Genomic DNA, 18,979 nt, shown 5'->3' with positions numbered 1-18,979 from the left:
TATCTGATTTGATATTTGCTCAACTTTATAAAGACCAATAATAAATTAAAAGCTCCATAAAACAAACTGATATGCTATCTATAGCAGATGGCAATTGCCAACATGATACAAGTTTATATTATGATTTCATAGTCATCAAGAAAACACCACACGGCTGGCGCCGTGGCTCACTAGGCTAATCCTCCGCCTGCAGCGCCACTACCCCGGGTTCTAGTCCCAGTTGGGGTGCCAGTTCTGTCCCAATTGTTCCTCTTCCAGTCCAGCTCTCTGCTGTGGCCCAGGAAGGCAGTGGAGGATGGCCCAAGTGCTTGGGCCCTGTACCCGCATGGGAGACCAGGAGAAAGCATCTGGCTCCTGGCTTCGGATCGGTGCAGTAACGGCCGTAGCAGCCATTTTGGGGGGTGAACCAATGCAAGAAAGACCTTTCTCTCTATCTCTCTCTCTCACTGTCTAACTCTACCTGTCCAAAAAAAACAAACAAAAAAAAAACACCACATGAATGTCTGGATGTGCAGAAATATGTTTTGATCACTAAGATCAAAAGATTAAGATTCAAGTTTGACAGGAAAAAAAACCAACCACTACTTTAAATATTTTTTATTAATTTTAGAGGCAAGGAAACAGAGATAAGACAAGAGAGACACAGAGAACTCCCACCCAGAGTTTACTCCCAAATGCCTACAGTGGCCAGGATTGGACCAAAGTCAAAGCTGGGAGCTGAAGCTTAATCCAGGTCTCCCACGTGGGAGTCAAGGACCCAGCTACGTGGGGATCACCACTGTGAGATGTGGGCCTCTTAACCACTAGGCTAAAAGTCTGCTTCCCACCTGTTCTGGAAAGCAACTGAGGAAAAGTATTTATCTAGAAACTAGAAATGCCCATAGCCTTGGATCAGTACCTATCTCAGAAAATTGGAGTCATAAAAACAAAATAAAAATTAATACAGTTGACCCCTCCCATGGGAATGACTTCTGCATCCACACATAGAAACATTTAGGAAAAAAGTATTTTGTCTCTACTGAACACAAAACAGGTCTATTCTTCTTGTAGTTATTCCCTAAGCAACATGGTGTTAACAACTCTTTCCACACATTTCCACCGTATTAGGTGCTGAAAGCAAGCCAGGGATGATTAAAGCACACCGTGGGAGGTGCTTGAGTTCTGTGCAAACACTGCATCATTTTATGTAGGGACTGGAGCACCTGCAGGAGCCCTGGAACCACAGGCCCTGAGAGAAGACACACCACTGTGTTAAAGAAACCCTAGCCCCTGGCCACTCACTGTAAGGCAGAGCACAAAACAAAACAGCACACACCACAGTAAGTTAGCACCTTTCAAATTACTTACTATCCAGATATGTTGTAACTTTCAGAATTCCATCATGTTACCCATTTAACTTTGAGTACTGCAACTTTCCCCCTTCCCCTACTCCAAGAGGGGGATAAGAAGAAAAAGTCATTATTTAAGAGACTAAATTTTGGACAGAGAATTCTAGAATTTAAGAATCAGCTGTTTTTCCATACCGAACACTGATCCATTCTCTTAACGAGTAGTTTGGAGCAAGGACCAAGAACTAGTTGAGTCCCAAGACTTTTTTGGTGACAGGAAAAATGTCATCGTATCTGCATGATGAAACCACATCTGAAACTTTAGTAAACAGATCTGCAATCTGGCAGAAGGCAAGGGCACATGGACTGCCGTCAAAAACCACCTCAATGAGACACAAGCTACAAATGGGAACGCACGTCCCGCAAAAAAAATTTTTTTTACATTTCCACTTAGAAATTTTATTTCTAATTGGTACATACACATACATACTGATGGAGTACAGTGGCAAAAATGTTTTAACGGTAAGCTATTACATGCTTTTGACATTTCACACATGCATATTAATTATGCTATGAATATTAATTATTATAGATCCACTTACAAACATGTTTACATAGATGTGATAATTTGGAAGCCCTGTGCCATGGCATTAGATCAGGACTTATAGCAACTACAAAATGTAACTGCATCATCAGATGTGAGATTTTTGCTTGTGTTTGTTTTCAAAATAGGAGCAGATGGCAAGTGTAATGAAATCTTTTCAAGATAAAAGGCAGAGTTCTTGGTCTCCTGTGGTTTATTTTCTAATGGGGGAAGGAGAGAGGAGACTACTGAAGATGGACATGGATACATCACGGGCTATAAAATATCTAGAAAGGCTGAATAATAGAACACAGGCAGTGGAAGTGAGGCAAGGACATAGAAAAGGCAGTGGAAAAAAACATCTTTGCTGATGACATGCAGGCTATAATGAGAACGCACTTCAGAAGGCAATGGGACAGGGTTATTCTGTTTGATCCTAGAAGAGGCTTCCAAGTGGGGGATGAACTCATTTTATTTGTATAAATAAAAACATGCACAATTAGAAGAAACTATGGATTCATATATTTAAAATATTGAGTAGAAAGGCCTTCCAAAACATGACATGACATCCAGATGCCATGAATAACTGCTCTGACCATATGACCCCCATCTACACACTCATCCTTAACAAGATCGAAGTTAAATGACAAACTGAAAAGAAAAAACCTGGAGTATGACAGTGTGTACTACATACATACACACACACACACATACTCATCTTTTTAAAAAAATATTTATTTATTTATATGAAAGGCAGAGTTATACAGAGAGGAGAGACAAGAGAGAGAAGGGAGATTTTCCATCTGATGGTTCACTCCCAAATGACCGCAATGGCCAGGCCTGGTTTGGGCTGAAGCCAGGAGCCTGCAACTCCATCAGTGTCTCCCACATGGGTGGCAGGGACCCAAGTACATGGGCCATCTTCTGCTGCTCTCCCAGGTGCATTAGCAGGGAGCTGGACTGGAAATGGAGCAGCCAGGACTTGAACTGGCACCCAGCTGGGATGCCTGCGTTGCAGGTGACAGCTTAACCCACTACACCACAACGCTGGCCCCAAATATCCATCTTAAAGAATATTTTAAAGATAAATAGCAGAGTAGAAAAAATATAGCATATGATAAAGAAGTAATATCTTATTATATAAAGACTTTATCATGAAATGATAAATGCTCAAATAAAATGAGCAAAGTATATAAACAGCCAATAAATACATAAAAAAGAACCTCACTTGTCAAAAGAAATGCAAACATAAGTGAAAAACTGTGAAAGACAAACAATATTTAGTACAGATACAGGCATGAAAGAGTGGGCATGAACATATAACTGGTGGGAGGAACAAGACTTTTCAGTTTACATCAGTGTTAAATCTTCACACTCGAAGCCAGCTGGGCAAGTATAAAGAGATATATTAGTCAGGATACCCATCAAACTTCACTTGTCTCTAAAAACCGGCAGCAGTTCAAGATCTCACACTTAGGGTTCCCTATAGTTAGGTAGAGCCATGAAACGGAATACCAGATGGCCACTTAAACTGATGTATCTCTATACTGATGAAAGATGCATACTTGAATGGGTGAGCACAGGAGGAGGACAAATAGGTAAATAATAATAATAATAATAATAATAAATAAAGCCAGTGCCGTGGCTCACTAGGCTAATCCTCCGCCTGCGGCGCCACTACCTCGGGTTCTAGTCCTGCTTGGGGTGCCGGATTCTGTCCTGGTTGCTCCTCTTCCAGTCCAGCTCTCTGTTGTGGCCTGGGAGGGCAGTGGAGGATGCCCAAGTCCTTGGGCCCTGCATCCACATGGGAGACCAGGAGAAGGCACCTGGCTCCTGGCTTCGGATCGGCGTAGTTCTGGCTGCAGCAGCCATTTGGGGAGTGAACCAACAGAAAAAGGAAGACCTTTCTCTCTGTCTCTCTCTCTCTCACTCACTGTCTAACTCTGCCTGTCAAAAAAAAAAAAAAAAAAGCTGTAATCTCTTTTTGGAAAAGTGCGTATGTATAAATGTGTAACGGTACATACGCATGTGCCTCAATAATTTAAGGGAGGTTCACTAATATGTATTCACTGCTTACAAATGAACTCTGGGGAAGTTACTTGGTGCAGCAGTTAAGACACTACTTGGGATGTCCCATCCCACATATATATGGAAGTGCCTGCAGATGAGTATGGGCTCTGCTTCTGTGGGCTCCGTTTTTCATTCCAATGTCCTGCTAATGCACACCCTGAGAGACAGAGCATGTGCTGGCTCGAGTAACCTGGGTCCCTGCCACCCATGTGGGAGACCTGGATGGAGTTCTAGGCTCCTGGCTTTGGCCTGACACAGGGCTGCTGCAGGTAACCAGCATCTGGAAAATCTCTGTTTCTATCTCTGGCTCTTTGCCTTTCTATTATTTAATTAATTAATGATGAATTTTCTTTATTAATTTCTTACTAAATTCTCTTTTTAGAAAGAACTTGCGTTGTTCTCAGGGCCCAGGGGTGAGGAACCTTTTTTCTACCAGGGGACTATTTGCGTATTTCTAGCATCATTTGTAGGCCACACAAAACCATCAACTTAAAAACTGGCCTGCTACAGATTTATTGACTTTCAAGTCCCGCCTGTAGTTGCCTTAGCAAAAAATGATTCTGCGGGTCTCGGAGTGCCCTGCTGCAGCCAGAGAGAAAACCTCTTTCCTTTAACAAAGCACTGACTGACCTATGGTGAGGATGGCTCTTCGCGAGCACCTGGCCAGCCTTTTTATCACACAGTGCAAAACCAAAGGAACCTTCCTGTCTGACATGAAAAACGCACTGCAACCACCTCTCAGGTCCTACTCCAACTCACACATTTCCCAAAGCCTCAGCAGAACAGAAAGGGGTGACAAACCAGCCTGGAAAAGCAGGCCTCCGCTCTAGCACAGGAGGAAACCAGCCCTCTGAAACTGACAATATACTGTGGTCAAGTCCAACATTTTCCACTTCGTTTTCTGACAGACATAACCATTCTGATAGAGATTAAATACATCTGGGGAAGAGGGGCAGAGACAATCATTTAAAATACTCTATTTTCGAAAAAAAAAAAAAAAGTACCTCAAAACATTAAGCACGCTTACTTATTATCTTGGGATAACTAAGGTTACAAACAGGGTACCATTTGGAGAACACCAGTAAGATGAATACCCTCGGATGAATACAAAGCCTGACCACTGAGCCTCCACAGAAGTGCCTCAATTTGACCACTGCTCGCCAGTTCTAACACTGCTATGAGAACAGGAGGGGACTTCAACATGTCCGTGAAAAATGGAATTGGAAATACAGTTTGGTACAAAAGTTTTCGAAATACGTGTATATGAGGGGTACTCACAAAGTTCATGGGAAAACATGTATTATTAAAAATATTACTAGGGACAGTGTTGTGGTGTAGCAGGTAAAGCTGCCACCTGCTGTGCCAGTTCTAGTCCCGGGAGCTCCACTTCTGAAGCAACTCCCTGCTACTGCACCCAGGAAAGCAGCAAAGATGGCCTAAGGGCTTGGGTCCCTACACCCGGAAGAAGCTCCTGGCTGCCGGCTTCGGCCTGGCCCAGAGCTGGCCACTGTGGCCATTTGGGGAGTGAACCAGTGTATGGAAGACTTCTCAGTCTCTCCCTCTCTCTTTGTAACTCTCCTTTTCAAATAAATAAAATAAATCTTTCTTTTTTTAAAAGGAAAATACTACACATGGATTTCACCATGTTTTACACCAAAATAAGCTTATCTTTTTATTCCATTTTCCATAAACTTTTTGATAAATCTTATATACTTATCAGAGTATTTGTGGAAATTAGACAAATACCATGAAACATATTTATATATTTATATATTATCAATCAAACTTAGACAGAGATAGGAGAAAGGGCGCTTGGGAGAGACAGACAGGGACACCAGCGTCTTGGATGTTTTTGCCAGTTAATGCTAGTTTGTTTAGCACTAGCACTAAGAGGTCTATTAGCAGAGCGATGTGGCTCAGAAAGGATGGCTTCACAAGGAAACGAAAAGCAGCCAGTAAGAAAAAACAAGGCACTAAAAAATAACCCCAAACTGGCAAACTCGAACTTTACGACTACCTATATGAACAAAAAGGAAAAGTATGTTTCCCCTTAGACGTCACTCAGGACCTTCCCCTCAGCAGTTCCTAGAGGGCTCGTTCAGCCGAGCTGGTCTTTTCAAAGTTCTGAGGGACGCAGGCAGCAGACGACACGGATTTTAGGAATCCTCGGTTCTGCTCTGGAATATCCTGAAGGGACCATGACTTTTAAAAATTACATCAAGTCAGTCTCAGCCTAATTACCCCGCTATAAGATATAACTACTTACCCTTCAATCAGCATCAAATCTCCTGTTATTTAATACAAATTGTTCACCTCTAGAACACTACACAAATCAATTTCTAATCCCCTAAAAAAACACAAGTTTAATAGTTTATTAAAAAGAACTCTTACCCATATTGCAAGTTTAGCCTTATTTCCATCCACTGAAATTGTTTTCACCTTAAAGTCGACACCTTGAAGAAACGAAAATTTTGGTAAGTCTCCCAGGAAACAACCTTCAGAACCTACTATCAATAAAACCAGAAAGTGCAAAGGCTACTGCATCAAAAGCCCAAATTTACAACACAAATTCTTAGAATTCTGAATGTGAAAATAAAAGAAGTATCACTGAAGTTCAGTAGCTTAAGAGTTAATGAGGATAAATGGAAATTAAATGCTTGTAGAATTCACTTACCTGCCTGTACTTCTTTGAAAAAGGAAAAATAAAATTCATTTTAAGATTATGACTATATGTATTTTTAAAAGCTTCCACCTACTGGCCGGCGCCGCGGCTCACTAGGCTAATCCTCCACCTTGCGGCGCCGGCACACCGGGTTCTAGTCCCGGTCGGAGCGCCGGATTCTGTCCCGGTTGCCCCTCTTCCAGGCCAGCTCTCTGCTGTGGCCAGGGAGTGCAGTGGAGGATGGCCCAAGTGCTTGGGCCCTGCACCCCATGGGAGACCAGGAAAAGCACCTGGCTCCTGGCTCCTGCCATCGGATCAGCGCGGTGCGCCGGCCGCAGCGCGCCGGCCGCGGCGGCCATTGGAGGGTGAACCAACGGCAAAGGAAGACCTTTCTCTCTGTCTCTCTCTCACTGTCCACTCTGCCTGTCAAAAAAAAAAACTTCCACCTACTAATTCATTTAAAGAGAAGATGAGCTCCATAAGCAGTCACATAAAGCTAATTTATTACAGCAACTCTTTCCCCCCAAAAAACTTCTCCCTTTCCAGGAAAAGGAGTTAACACACACATCTGGCTCAAATGAACAGTAACTGCCCACATGCCTTTAAAAAGTATCAGAAATACTATGCAGTCTACCCAACTAGCCAGAGGGAAAACATTAGCTCAACAAGTTTGGAAAGAAACTTTTGAAAGATATTATTAGCTTGTCACAATTAATTCAAAACAGCCCCAACTAGCCCAAACTGCCTCATGTACTAAATGCTTAATAGAACACCTGTCACATACGGAAATATATTTGTGATCTATTACACACAAAAATTAGGTAATAAAAGTACACATTCAAAATGTGCATTATGTCAAGCCTTTCTGTGTGCCAAAGATATTGTAAAAAAAAAAAAAGTTTGATGTTTTGGGCTAGGGTGATAAAGGAGTTGATAAACCCATGCCTAGAATGACAACCTTCAGGGCAAGGACAAGGCTGAATATGTAGCCAAAGGAAACACTAAATAGGAAATTTCTTTGTAGTCAAACAGCCTCATACACTAAACAATCCTGTATTTACCACGTCCAGGTAAAGAAGAAATATGCCACCTTCATGGCGTAATATGAAAATTTTGCATTTTCTTCCTACTACTTTAAAAAAAAAGAAAAGAAAACCTGAGAATACTCGGGGAAGAAAGTGACTCTGCCGTGGGATAGGACAAAATCAAGGGCACTGGGGGACAGGACACAGAGACAGTCTGTCCCGTGTACTCCGCAGTTACATTCTCAGAGTTCTTCAGACAGGATACAAAGAGCTAACATTTTTCTTGGGAACCACAAAGCATGTTTAAGGGGAGACCGGCCAGCCTCTTCCTAACCATTGCTTGATTACTCCAGTAAAGAAACCCACTGTTTTCAAAATGGGCTCTCCTCCCCTCTCATATCACTTCTGTATCATTTCCTGCTTCCACATGTCTGGTGACCCTGGTCCGATGACTGTCCCATCACGAATAATTTCCACATGGATAATTAACAATGTCTTCAAGCCATTCTTTCGACATACTGTATCTCAAAGTCACTGCTAACACCCACAGCGGGCCATGTCCACTGGCTTCAAAGCCAACAGACGTGGGTGGCCTGGGATCATCGTCCCTGGGTTCCTTGGGGAATCTCATATGCGACTACGGAGCTCCTTAGCTCTCACAAGCCAAACTGCTTCTTTACCATCCCTGGCTCTTGCTCTTCTCTAAGTGGCTGATAAATCGTCCTCACTGGTAGCAGCAGTGGGAGTCTTTTTAACAAATTTCATTTTGTTGACTTCTTCCTAGATTTGACTGACCCATCTTTTCAATTTGTTCGTGTACGTGACAAGTTCTCTAAAAAAAAGAAGAACTGTCAATTTTTGTTCATTTGTGTTTATATTTTTAATGTGATCTTTTAACATTGTTGCAGTTATCTTGTTTAGGTACACCTGCTTATTATATGAAGGCTTATTTTAGTTTAATAATGGCAATAAAGCCTTTGAAACAAGCAGTAAGTGAAATATGAAAATCTACCAAAAATAGCATATTAAACTCAACAGATGTTTGTGTATCAGAAATCAGAACCTATCAATTGAAGCATCTGCCGTATCAAAGAGAAAAAAATTCCTCAACAGAAACTGACTCGGAACTTACACAAATATTAGAATTATCAAACAAGAATATTTTAAAAAACCTACAACTATATACTCAAAATTAGACACTGCAATATAAAAAAGACCCAAATAGAATCTCTAGAGATGAAAATGGCAATTTCTGAGATGAAAACACAACGAATGAGATGAACAGCAGATCAGACCCTGCGGAAGAAAACAGTAGTGCATGTGAAGACACAGCAATAGACACGCGCAAAGAAAAAACACAGAGGAAAAAGACCCAAGGAGAACGAGAGGGCGTCAGTGCTGTGTGAGACAGCTTCACGCAGTCCAATATGCAAGCAACTGGAGCTGATGGAGAGAGAGGGCCAGCACTGTGGCATGCCAAGTTACGCTGGTACCTAAGATGCGGGCTGCCCAGACCAGCACCAGTTAAGAGCCCCAGCTGCTCCACTTTCAATCCAGCTCCCTGTTAATGGCCTGGGAAAGCAGAAGATGGCCCAAGTACTTGGGTCCCTGCCACCTATGTGGGAGACCCTGAAAAAGCTCCTGGCTCCTGTCTTCAGCCTGGCCCAGCCCCGGCCATTGTGACCATTTGAGGAGTGAACCAGCAGATGGAAGACCTCTCCCTGTCTCTCCTTCTCTCTCTGTAACTCTCTTTCCAATAAATAAAATCAATCTTTTTTAAAACAAAGAGAGAGAGACCTTGCTGCTTCAGCCGCAGGGCTCGCGATCCCGGGCAGAGCCTCAGGTGCACCGGCACACCTCAGGATCCTGCAGCCAGTCCCCGATGGAGGACGACCAAGAGAGCAGGAGAGGAAAGTGGCAGAACTGCTAGAGGAGGCAGGCGTGGGAAAACCAGAGCAGGAACAATGGGCCCCACGGGCTGGACGAAGTGTCTTCTTGCTGGTACAAACTAAAGATTTCTAATAAACCCGATGAACACACCTTGCCCTCCCACAAAGAGCAAGACCACGAGCCTGCCAGGAGCCAGGACCAGAAAGAGGCACGGGCAGCAGAGAAGCCACAGTCCCAAGCGCAGCTCCACCAGGCACTCGAGCCCCGCGGGAGGCGTGGGAGGCGAGCGGGCAAACACCCGAGCATGACTGTTACCGCAGATCCCTTGTTCTCAGAGTCTGTGGGGGGCAGTAAAAGACTGCCAAAGCAGCAAGCTCAAAGGCAAGAGCCAGACGCCGGACGCAAGGTGGCAGGGTTCCCTTATGTGGCCAGGATGCCTAAGTATTGTTTTTAGTCTCTTATTTAGGAGTTGTTTCAAAATATGCAAATCTAAAATTTAAAGTTCTCAGAGATTGTTAAAACTAATCCAGATTTTTCTTCATGAACTTTTGGTCATTTCTCAGAAATTCTAAAAAAATAAAAAATACTTGTAAATCCTAATTTTTAAAAAAAATGTAACTGAAGAAAATGGGGGTAGGCATTTGGCACAGCATTTGAGACACCACTTGGGACACCTACATCCCATAATGCAGTGCCTGTGTTCAAGTCCTGGCTCCACTTCTGATTTTAGCCTCCTGCTGTTGCACTTCCTGGGAGGCAGCAAGTGATAGTTCAAGTACCTGGTTGGTCCCCGCCACCCCTATAGGAAACCTGGATTGATTTATGGGCTGCTAGCTCTGGCCTGACCCTCCCTCGCTGTTGTGGGCATTTGGAATAAGGAACCAGCAATGGGAGAGCTCTCTTTCTTGCTCTCTCTCCCTCCCTGCCTTTCAAATAAATAAAACTTTAAAAACACATAATGTAGGAATTTTATGAGTTAAGTCTACAATAAATTTGACAACTCAGAAGAAATGGAAATTTGCTTGAAAGATTACATACCAGAATGACTCAAAAAGAAACATCACACAGAAAAATCAACTAAACACAGGGCCGGTGCCGTGGCTTAACAGGCTAATCCTCCGCCTTGCGGCGCCGGCACACCTGGTTCTAGTCCCGGTCGGGGCGCCAGATTCTGTCCCGGTTGCCCCTCTTCCAGGCCAGCTCTCTGCTGTGGCCCGGGAGTGCAGTGGAGGATGGCCCAGGTGCTTGGGCCCTGCACCCCATGGGAGACCAGGAGAAGCACCTGGCTCCTGGCTTCGGATCAGCGCAGTGCGCCGGCTGCAGTGCTCAGGCCGTGGCGGCCATTGGAGGGTGAACCAATGGCAAAGGAAGACCTTTCTCTCTCTCTCTCTCACTGTCCACTCTGCATGTCAAAAAATAAAAAAAAAATCAACTAAACACAAAAAAAGGTGTAATGGAGAAAATATGGGGCAAAACTCTTTCCAGAAAGCAAGTAGAAAATGGCAGAAATCCTTTTGTATCAGCAATATCAATAGATAAACTCTCCAATCAAAATGCAGAGATGAACAGAATATTTGAAGAATCTAACTAACATGAGATGTAGAGACAAACAGGTTCAGTGAAAGGAGAGATTTCCATGCAAACAATGAAAGACAACAGAGGCGATTATACAGATTATCAGACAATACACAAACTTTGTCAAAAACCATTATGAGACAAAGGACAAAATATGCTGAGGAAAAGGTAAATTCACCAAGAAGAGACAATAATTATAAGTATATATGCCTCATAGAATACAGCCCCAATATACACAAAGGAAACAATGACAGAATTGAAGGGGAAAATAAGACAGTTTTACATTAATAGAAATAGTTGGAGATTTTTCTATACTACTTTCAATAATGAACAGAGCAACCAGATACATTCTCAACAGCAAATAAAAGATTTGAAGAATATTATAAACCAATTATACTCCACAGAATTCTATCCAACAATAAAATTTCCTCAAGTGCACATGGAATATTCCCAGGACAGAGCACACAGGGCTACACAACAAGTCTTAAGAAATTAAAAAAAAAAAATGAATCATGAAAAGTATTTCTAGATCACAATGGAATGAAACTGGAAATCAGTAACAGAGGGAAAGCTGGAAAAATAAAAAATACATGGACATTTAAAAGCACCCTTTGAAAGAACCAGTAAATAAAAGAAATCTTAAGGAAAATGAGAACACCTTGAGACTAATGAAAACACTGCAGAGCAACACTTATAAAAAAAAAAAGATTTCAATCAATAACCTAACTTTCCACCAGAAGAAACTAGACGAGAGCAAGCCAAGTGCAGAGACAGAAGCGCAGAAGCAATAAAGAGCACAGAGAGCAGAAACACAACAGAAAAAAACAATGGCCAAGTTTTTAAAAAAGATTTCTTCATTGAGCTTTTTAAATTTTATTTGTTTGAATGTTGTAGCTACAGAAACGGAGAGAAGGAAGGAGGGAGAGAGGGAGGGAGGGAGGGAAGAAGAGAGGGAGCGAGGGATGAGGGGGAGTGAGGGAGAGAGAGAGATCCTCCATCCACTGGTTTACTCCCTAGATGGCCAAAGTGGCCAGCAGTGAGCCAGGCTGAAGCCAAGAGCTACGAGCTCCATCTGGGTCCCCATGTGGGTGGGTGCAGGGGCACAAAAACTCAGGCCATTCTCCCACTTTTCCCAGGCCCTGAGCAGGGAGTTGGATTAGAAGTGGAACAGCCGGGATAGGAACTGGCACCCACATGGAATGCCAGTGTAGCAGGATGCTGTGTTACCTGCTGCGCCACATTGGCAGCCCCTAGATTGAATGATTGATTCATCTGAAAGGCAGAGTGACAGAGAGGGAGCAACAAGGGTCCAAGGTGAGGAGGGGGAGTGGGAGAGGCCCAGAGAGGAAGGAGGGGGAGGAGAGGAGAGTTGGAACATCCACTGGTTCACTTCCCCAGTGGCCAAAGTCAGGAGCCAGAAACCTTAACCATGTCTCCCACATGGGTGCAGGGGCCTAAGCACTTGGGCCATCATCATCTGCTGCCTTCTCAGACACATTAGCAGGAAGCTGGATGGAAAGTGGTGCAACAGGGAATAAAACAGCACTAAATGCTGTTATTGCAAGTGATAGTTTAACCTGCTGTACCACAATGCTGGCCCTTGTTTTTGTTTTGTTTTGTTTTAAATAACATCAACAACACTGACAAAGCTATAAACTATACTGATTAAGGAAAAGAGACAATTAAAATTAACAAAGGTCAGACCTGAAAGTAGATGCATTAAAGGCTGACTTTCTCTTACCCAAAATGCTCAGGAGCAGAAGTGGTTCAGGTTTCAGTTTTTCAGATTTCAGAACACTTGCATACACTTTACCAGCTGAGCATTCCTAATCTGAAAATCCAAAATCAGAAATCAGAAATGCACCCAAACCTGAGACTGTCTGAACATCAGGTACTCAGAAAGTTTCAGCTTTCAGCGCATTTCAGATTTTGGGGTTAGGTCTGTTCAACCTGAACTGCCAATTTTACACAAAAAAAAGGGTTATAAGAGAAAACTGGATAACTGTGCACCAAAACACTGGATAACCTAGATGAAATGAATTCCTAGAAACATACAAAATGCCAAAACTGACTCAGAATAGACTCATAACTGCTAAAGAGATGGAATCAGCAATCAATCAAGTTCATTATCAGAACACAATGGTAGGCCGGCGCCGCGGCTCACTAGGCTAATCCTCCGCCTTGCGGCGCCGGCACACCGCATTCTAGTCCCGGTCAGGGCGCCGGATTCTGTCCCGGTTGTTCCTCTTCCAATCCAGCTCTCTGCTGTGGCCCGGGAATGCAGTGGAGGATGGCCCAAGTGCTTGGGCCCTGCACCCCATGGGAGACCAGGAGAAGCACCTGGCTCCTGCCATCGGATCAGCGCGGTGCACCGGCTGCAGTGCGCCAGCCGCGGCAGCCATTGGAGGGTGAACCAACGGCAAAGGAAGACCTTTCTCTCTGTCTCTCTCTCTCACTGTCCACTCTGTCAAAAAAAAAAAAAAAAAAAAAAAGAAAAAGAAAAAGAAAACCAAAGTAATAGTTAACATTAATAGAATGAAAGAAAAAAGTCAACTGCTGTAGAAAAGGCATTTGATACAACGCAATGGTCTTTCATGATGGAAATACTCAACAAACTAGATTAGAAGGAAATTTCGTCGACATGAGAAGATCACATAAGAAAAATTCACAGCTAATATCATATTCAATGGTGAGGGACTGGAAGTTTTCCCTTAAGATCAGAAAAAGACAAGGATGCCACCTATTACCACCTCTATCCTTTAAATACAGATTACTTAAAGTACTAGCCATTAGGAAAGAAAAGGCATCTACATTGGAAAGGGAAAAGTAAAATTCTCTCTGTTCATAGATAACAAGATCCTGAACGTAGCAAACCATAAAGATGCCACACACAGGCACACAGAAAACTTGCAAAACTGCAAGACACAAAATCAACAGGAAGCTGCATTTCCATACACCAGCATGAAAATCTAAAAGAATACAATAACTAGGAATAAACTTAACCAAGGGGTTTAGGGTGCACTGAAAACTAAAGGACATTGCCAAGGAAATTAAAGATGACATAAATAAGTGGGAAGACCAATGTTAGTGAATTAGCAGGCTTAATACTGTTAAGATGACATCATACCCAAAGTAATCTTAAGATTCAACATAATTCCTATATAAATTACAACAGCTTTTTTGCAGAAATGGAAAAGTATTTAATAGTCAAATTTATGTAGAACTGCATAAAGCACTGGACAGCAAAAAAACTGAAAAAAAAAAGAATAAATTTGAAAGATTCATGCTTTCCAACTTCAAAACTTACTAAAACGCTGCAATAATTAAAGCAAAATGGTAGCAGCATAAAGACACACATTTACAGCAATGGAACAGAGTCCAGAAATAAGCCCCTCATGTATATGTGATATTTATCAAGGGAGCCAAGGCCATTCATAGTGTAAAGGACAGTGCTTTCAACAAACAGCACTGAGAAAGCTGGATACCCACAAGTGAAAAATGAACCTGAACCCTTCCTTACACCATAAACAAGAGTAAACAGAAAAGAGATCAAAGACCTAAAAGTAAGAGCTAGATCTACAAAACTCCTGGGAAAACATCAGGAAAAGTCTTCATGACATGATCTGGCAATGGTTTCTGGATATGACATGAAAAGCACAGGCAATAAAAAATGAAAAAAATGAACTCTGTCAGAATTAAAAATTTGGGGCCAGCGTAATGGCACAGTGGGTTAAGCTGCTGCCTAGGACACTGGCATCCCATATGAGCACAGACTGGAGTCCCAGCCGCCCCACATCCAATCCAGGTCCCTGCTAATGCACCTGGGAAAGCAGCGGCAGATGGCCCAAGGGCTTGGGTCCCTGCCACCCACATGGGAGACTCTCAGATGGAGTTCGAGGCTCCTGGCTCCCACCTGGCCAACCCCTGGCTGTTGTAGCCATCTGGGGGAGTGAACCGGTGGGTGGAAGAGCTCTCTCTCTCTCCCCCTGCCTTTTAAATAAATCAATCTTTAAAAAACAAGAATTAAAAATTTATGGGCATCAAAGGACACAGTGGCTAAAAGACAAACCTAAGGAAGAGATAAAATATTTGCAAATCATATATTGGGTAAGAGGTTCACATCCAGATATATAAAGAACTCTTAAGAATGGAAAAAAATCTAACTGAAAATGCGGCAAAGGATTTGAATGTATATTTCTCCAAAGAACAGAAACAAATGATCAATAAGCACAAATATACTCAACATCACTGGCCATTAGGGATGGCCACATCAAAATCCCAATGAGCTCCTTCTATATAGGAAATAAGGCTGCAACCAGGGACCAAGGAAGGAAGGGGGACCCCGACATTCATGCTGGAAAGTGGCTCTCCCAATTCCCTGGGGAAGCAGCTGTGCGCGGTTACCTTGTCTCGGGAGCTCTGCTTCTGTAACTCCAGTCATAAATCTGTCCTATCAGTCTCCTCGGGTATCTCTCTTATAAACACACTGGACCCACCGACCACTGGAAGTGTGGTCCTAAGTCAAGCAGGCTGCAACTTAAACCCAGTGCTCTAACGGTTAAGGGTATGATGCTGGTGAGCCTATAAATACTGTAAGAAACGTGGGTTTGATGCTCAGTTCTCAGGAAATGATTCCCACTGAGCTCACTGGCATTAATAAACTTTACATCTTTCACTGTCTCTGGTGCCTGTTTGAAGAAGGGAGTTTCCCCCGCCCAGGTTTCTGCAACAGTTCATACACATCACACACATTAGGATGGCTACTTTTTTTTTTTTTTTTTTTTTTTTTTTTTTTTGATAGGTAGAGTTTTAGACGGTGAGAGAAACAGAGAAACAGAGAGAAAGGTCTTCCTTCCGTTGGTTCACTCCCCTAATGGCTGCCAGGATGGCTACTATCTTAAGGCTGGGGTGGGTGGGGCGGTGGAGCAGGTTAAGCCTCTGCTTAGGATGCCCACATCTCACATCAGAGTGCCTGGGATCAAGTCGTGCTTCTGACCCAGCTTCCTGCTGATGCGCCTGGGCAACAGGTGATGGTCCAGTCCTTGGGTCCCTGCCCCTCCTCCAGGAGACTGGGAGAATTCCAGGCTCCTGACTGTCCTGGGCCAGGCATGACTGTTGCTGGGATTTGGGGAGTGAACCAGCAGATGAAGATCTCTGTTCCTCCTTCTCTATCACTATGCCTTTCCAATAAATAAGTAAATCTTGAAAAGTAATCAAGGCCATATGTTTGGCTGGTGGTCAATATACCAGTTGAGATACCTGTTATATATTATTAATGCTTGAGTTCAATTCCTGGCTCCAGCTCCTGATTTCAGGCAGCAGGTGGGCTCAAGCACTTAGGTCCCTGAGACCCACGTGGGACACCTGTCTCCTGACACCAGCCCAGCTCCATGGGTATCTGAGGAGTGAACTAGCAGATGGGAGCTCCATTTGTCTGATTCTGCCCCCTCTTCTTCTCAAATGAAAAAAAAATAATTTTTAATGGAAAACAATAAATGTAGACAATGATATGGAGAAACCAGAACCCCTGCACCTTATTGATGGGAAACTAAAGTGGTCCAGCTATTGTGAACTATTTGGCAATTCCTCAAAGAGCTAAAAATTGAACTACCACATAAGCCAGCAATTTCACTTCTATGCACAGACCCCAAAAAATTACCAGCAGGGACTCAAACATATACTAAGAGAATAAAGGTCACAGCAGTATCATTAACAATTGCCAAAAGGCAGAAATAACTCACGGGTTCGCTTATGGGCTATTAGGTAAACAAGATGTGGTATATACATATGGTATTTCAAGAAGTCTGTAAATGGGGCCAATGTCATGGCACAGCAGGTTAAGCCATGCCTGTGACTCTGGCATACCAGGAGTGCTGGTTCAAGTCCTGGCTATTTCACTTCCGATCCAGCTCCCTACTAACATGCCTGGGAAAGTAGAAGAACGTGGCCCAAATCCTCAGGTATCTGCCACCCATGTGGGAGACCCAGGTGGAGTTCCTGGTTCCTGGCTTTGGCCTTGTAAAGACCCGGCACTACAGCTTTTTGGGGAGCAAACCAGTGGTTAGAAGATCTCCCTCTTTCTGTGACTTTGTCTTTCAAATAATAGATAAAATAAATCTAAAGAAAAAAATCTAAAAAGAAAACCATGCATATGAGTCTTCAAAATGTCCATGGAAAAATATATTATCAAAAAATTATAGGCCGGTACCACGGCTCACTTGGCTAATCCTCCGCCTGCGGCACCGGCATACCAGGTTCTAGTCCCCGTTGCTCCTCTTCCAGTCCAGCTCTCTGCTGTGGCCCGGGAAGGCAGTGGAGGATGGCCCAAGTGCTTGGGCCCTGCACCCCATGGGAGACCAGGAGGAAGCACCTGGCTCCTGGATTCGGATCGGCGTGGTACGCCGGCCGTAGTGGCCATTTTGGGGGTGAACCAACGGCAAAGGAAGACCTTTCTCTCTGTCTCTCCCTAACTCTGCATGGGCCGGCACCGCGGCTCAATAGGCTAATCCTCCGCCTGCAGCGCCGGCACACCGGGTTCTAGTCCCGGTTGGGGCGCCGGATTCTCTCCCGGTTGCCCCTCTTCCAGGCCAGCTCTCTGCTGTGGCTTGGGAGTGCAGTGGAGGATGGCCCAAGTGCTTGGGCCCTGCACCCGCATGGGAGACCAGGAGAAGCACCTGGCTCCTGCCTTCGGATCAGCGCAGCGCGCCGGTGGTGGCCATTGGAAGGTGAACCAACGGCAAAAAGGAAGACCTTTCCCTCTGTCTCTCTCTCTCACTGTCCACTCTGCCTGTCAAAAAAAAAAAAAAAAATACATATGCATTTCAATTTTTCTGTAGCAAAATTAATTTGCCTTTTAATTTTATTCTCCACGAATGTTTTGAAGTATCATTGTACAGTGGAACACAACCCAGCCATAAAATGGAACCCAGTACTGACACATGATAGACCTGATGGACCTTGAAAGCATTAAGCTAAGTAGATAAACTAGACATTAAGAGACAAATACTGTATGATTCTACTTATATGAGGTAACTAGAACAGGCAAATTTCATAGAGACAGAAAACAAAATACAGGTTACCACCGGGAGCTGGGGAGAAGGATGGAGTGGGAAAGTTTTGTACAGTTGGGTCAATGTTTCTGTCTGGGGTGATAAGAGTGTTCTGGAAATGGGCAGGGATGACATTTGCACAGCAATGTAAATATACTCAACACACATGGAAAAATTGTTTAAATGGTAGATTTTGTATTTACTTTATTGCTACAACAACAAAATAAATAGACAACCTGGAGAATCCTGTATCTGTTAAAGAAATCCTGTATCCTGTATCATAAAGTTTAAAAATGAAAAAATTGTCAAGCCCTGAGTGAATTCTACTAAGCATTTAAATATTAGCGCATTCTAAACAAATTCTTCCAAGAAACTGAAGAGGAGTGAAATACTTCCTTAGACCTCTGTAAGTCCTACATTACCTGATACCAAGACCAAAGATACCACAACTAAAGAAAATTATATAACAATATCTCTCATGAACATAAAAGGAAATCCTAAACAAAATTTAATAATGAATCCCATCCAAAATGTATAAAAAACACATCATGCTAACTGGAGTTTATTCCAGAAGTAGAAAGTTCATTTAATATTCAAAGAAATCAATGTGTACTACACTATATTAAACTAAAAAAGAAGTTACCAAAAAAGGAAAAAAATAAAAATTTTAAAAAGTTATCAGAGGAGCATCTCACCAAAGATAAATAAAATTCACTTGACAAAATCCAGTTTGAATTTCTCATTGAACTAGGAAAGCCTCTCAGTGAACTAGGAAAAAACAGACCTCCCAAACCTAA

The 18,979-nt window shown here is 43.1% G+C and overlaps 1 protein-coding gene across 4 annotated transcripts in view; it reads right to left on the bottom strand.

The window, feature by feature from the left end:
• Positions 1-18,979, bottom strand: part of RAB18 (RAB18, member RAS oncogene family) — a 43,950-nt gene that overhangs the window by 8,447 nt on the left and 16,524 nt on the right. For all 4 annotated transcript variants that reach the window (XM_002717292.5, XM_051820952.2, XM_051820953.2 and 1 more), the window contains one exon: positions 6,373-6,434. In XM_002717292.5, coding sequence (XP_002717338.1) covers positions 6,373-6,434 — 62 coding nt within the window. The remainder of the gene's footprint in view (positions 1-6,372; positions 6,435-18,979) is intronic.

Source organism: Oryctolagus cuniculus, chromosome 13 (assembly GCF_964237555.1).
Source record: "Oryctolagus cuniculus chromosome 13, mOryCun1.1, whole genome shotgun sequence".
Classification (NCBI taxonomy): Eukaryota; Metazoa; Chordata; class Mammalia; order Lagomorpha; family Leporidae; genus Oryctolagus; species Oryctolagus cuniculus.
The sequence above is the reverse complement of the archived record's forward strand: the minus strand, read 5'-3'. Positions and strand labels throughout refer to the sequence as shown.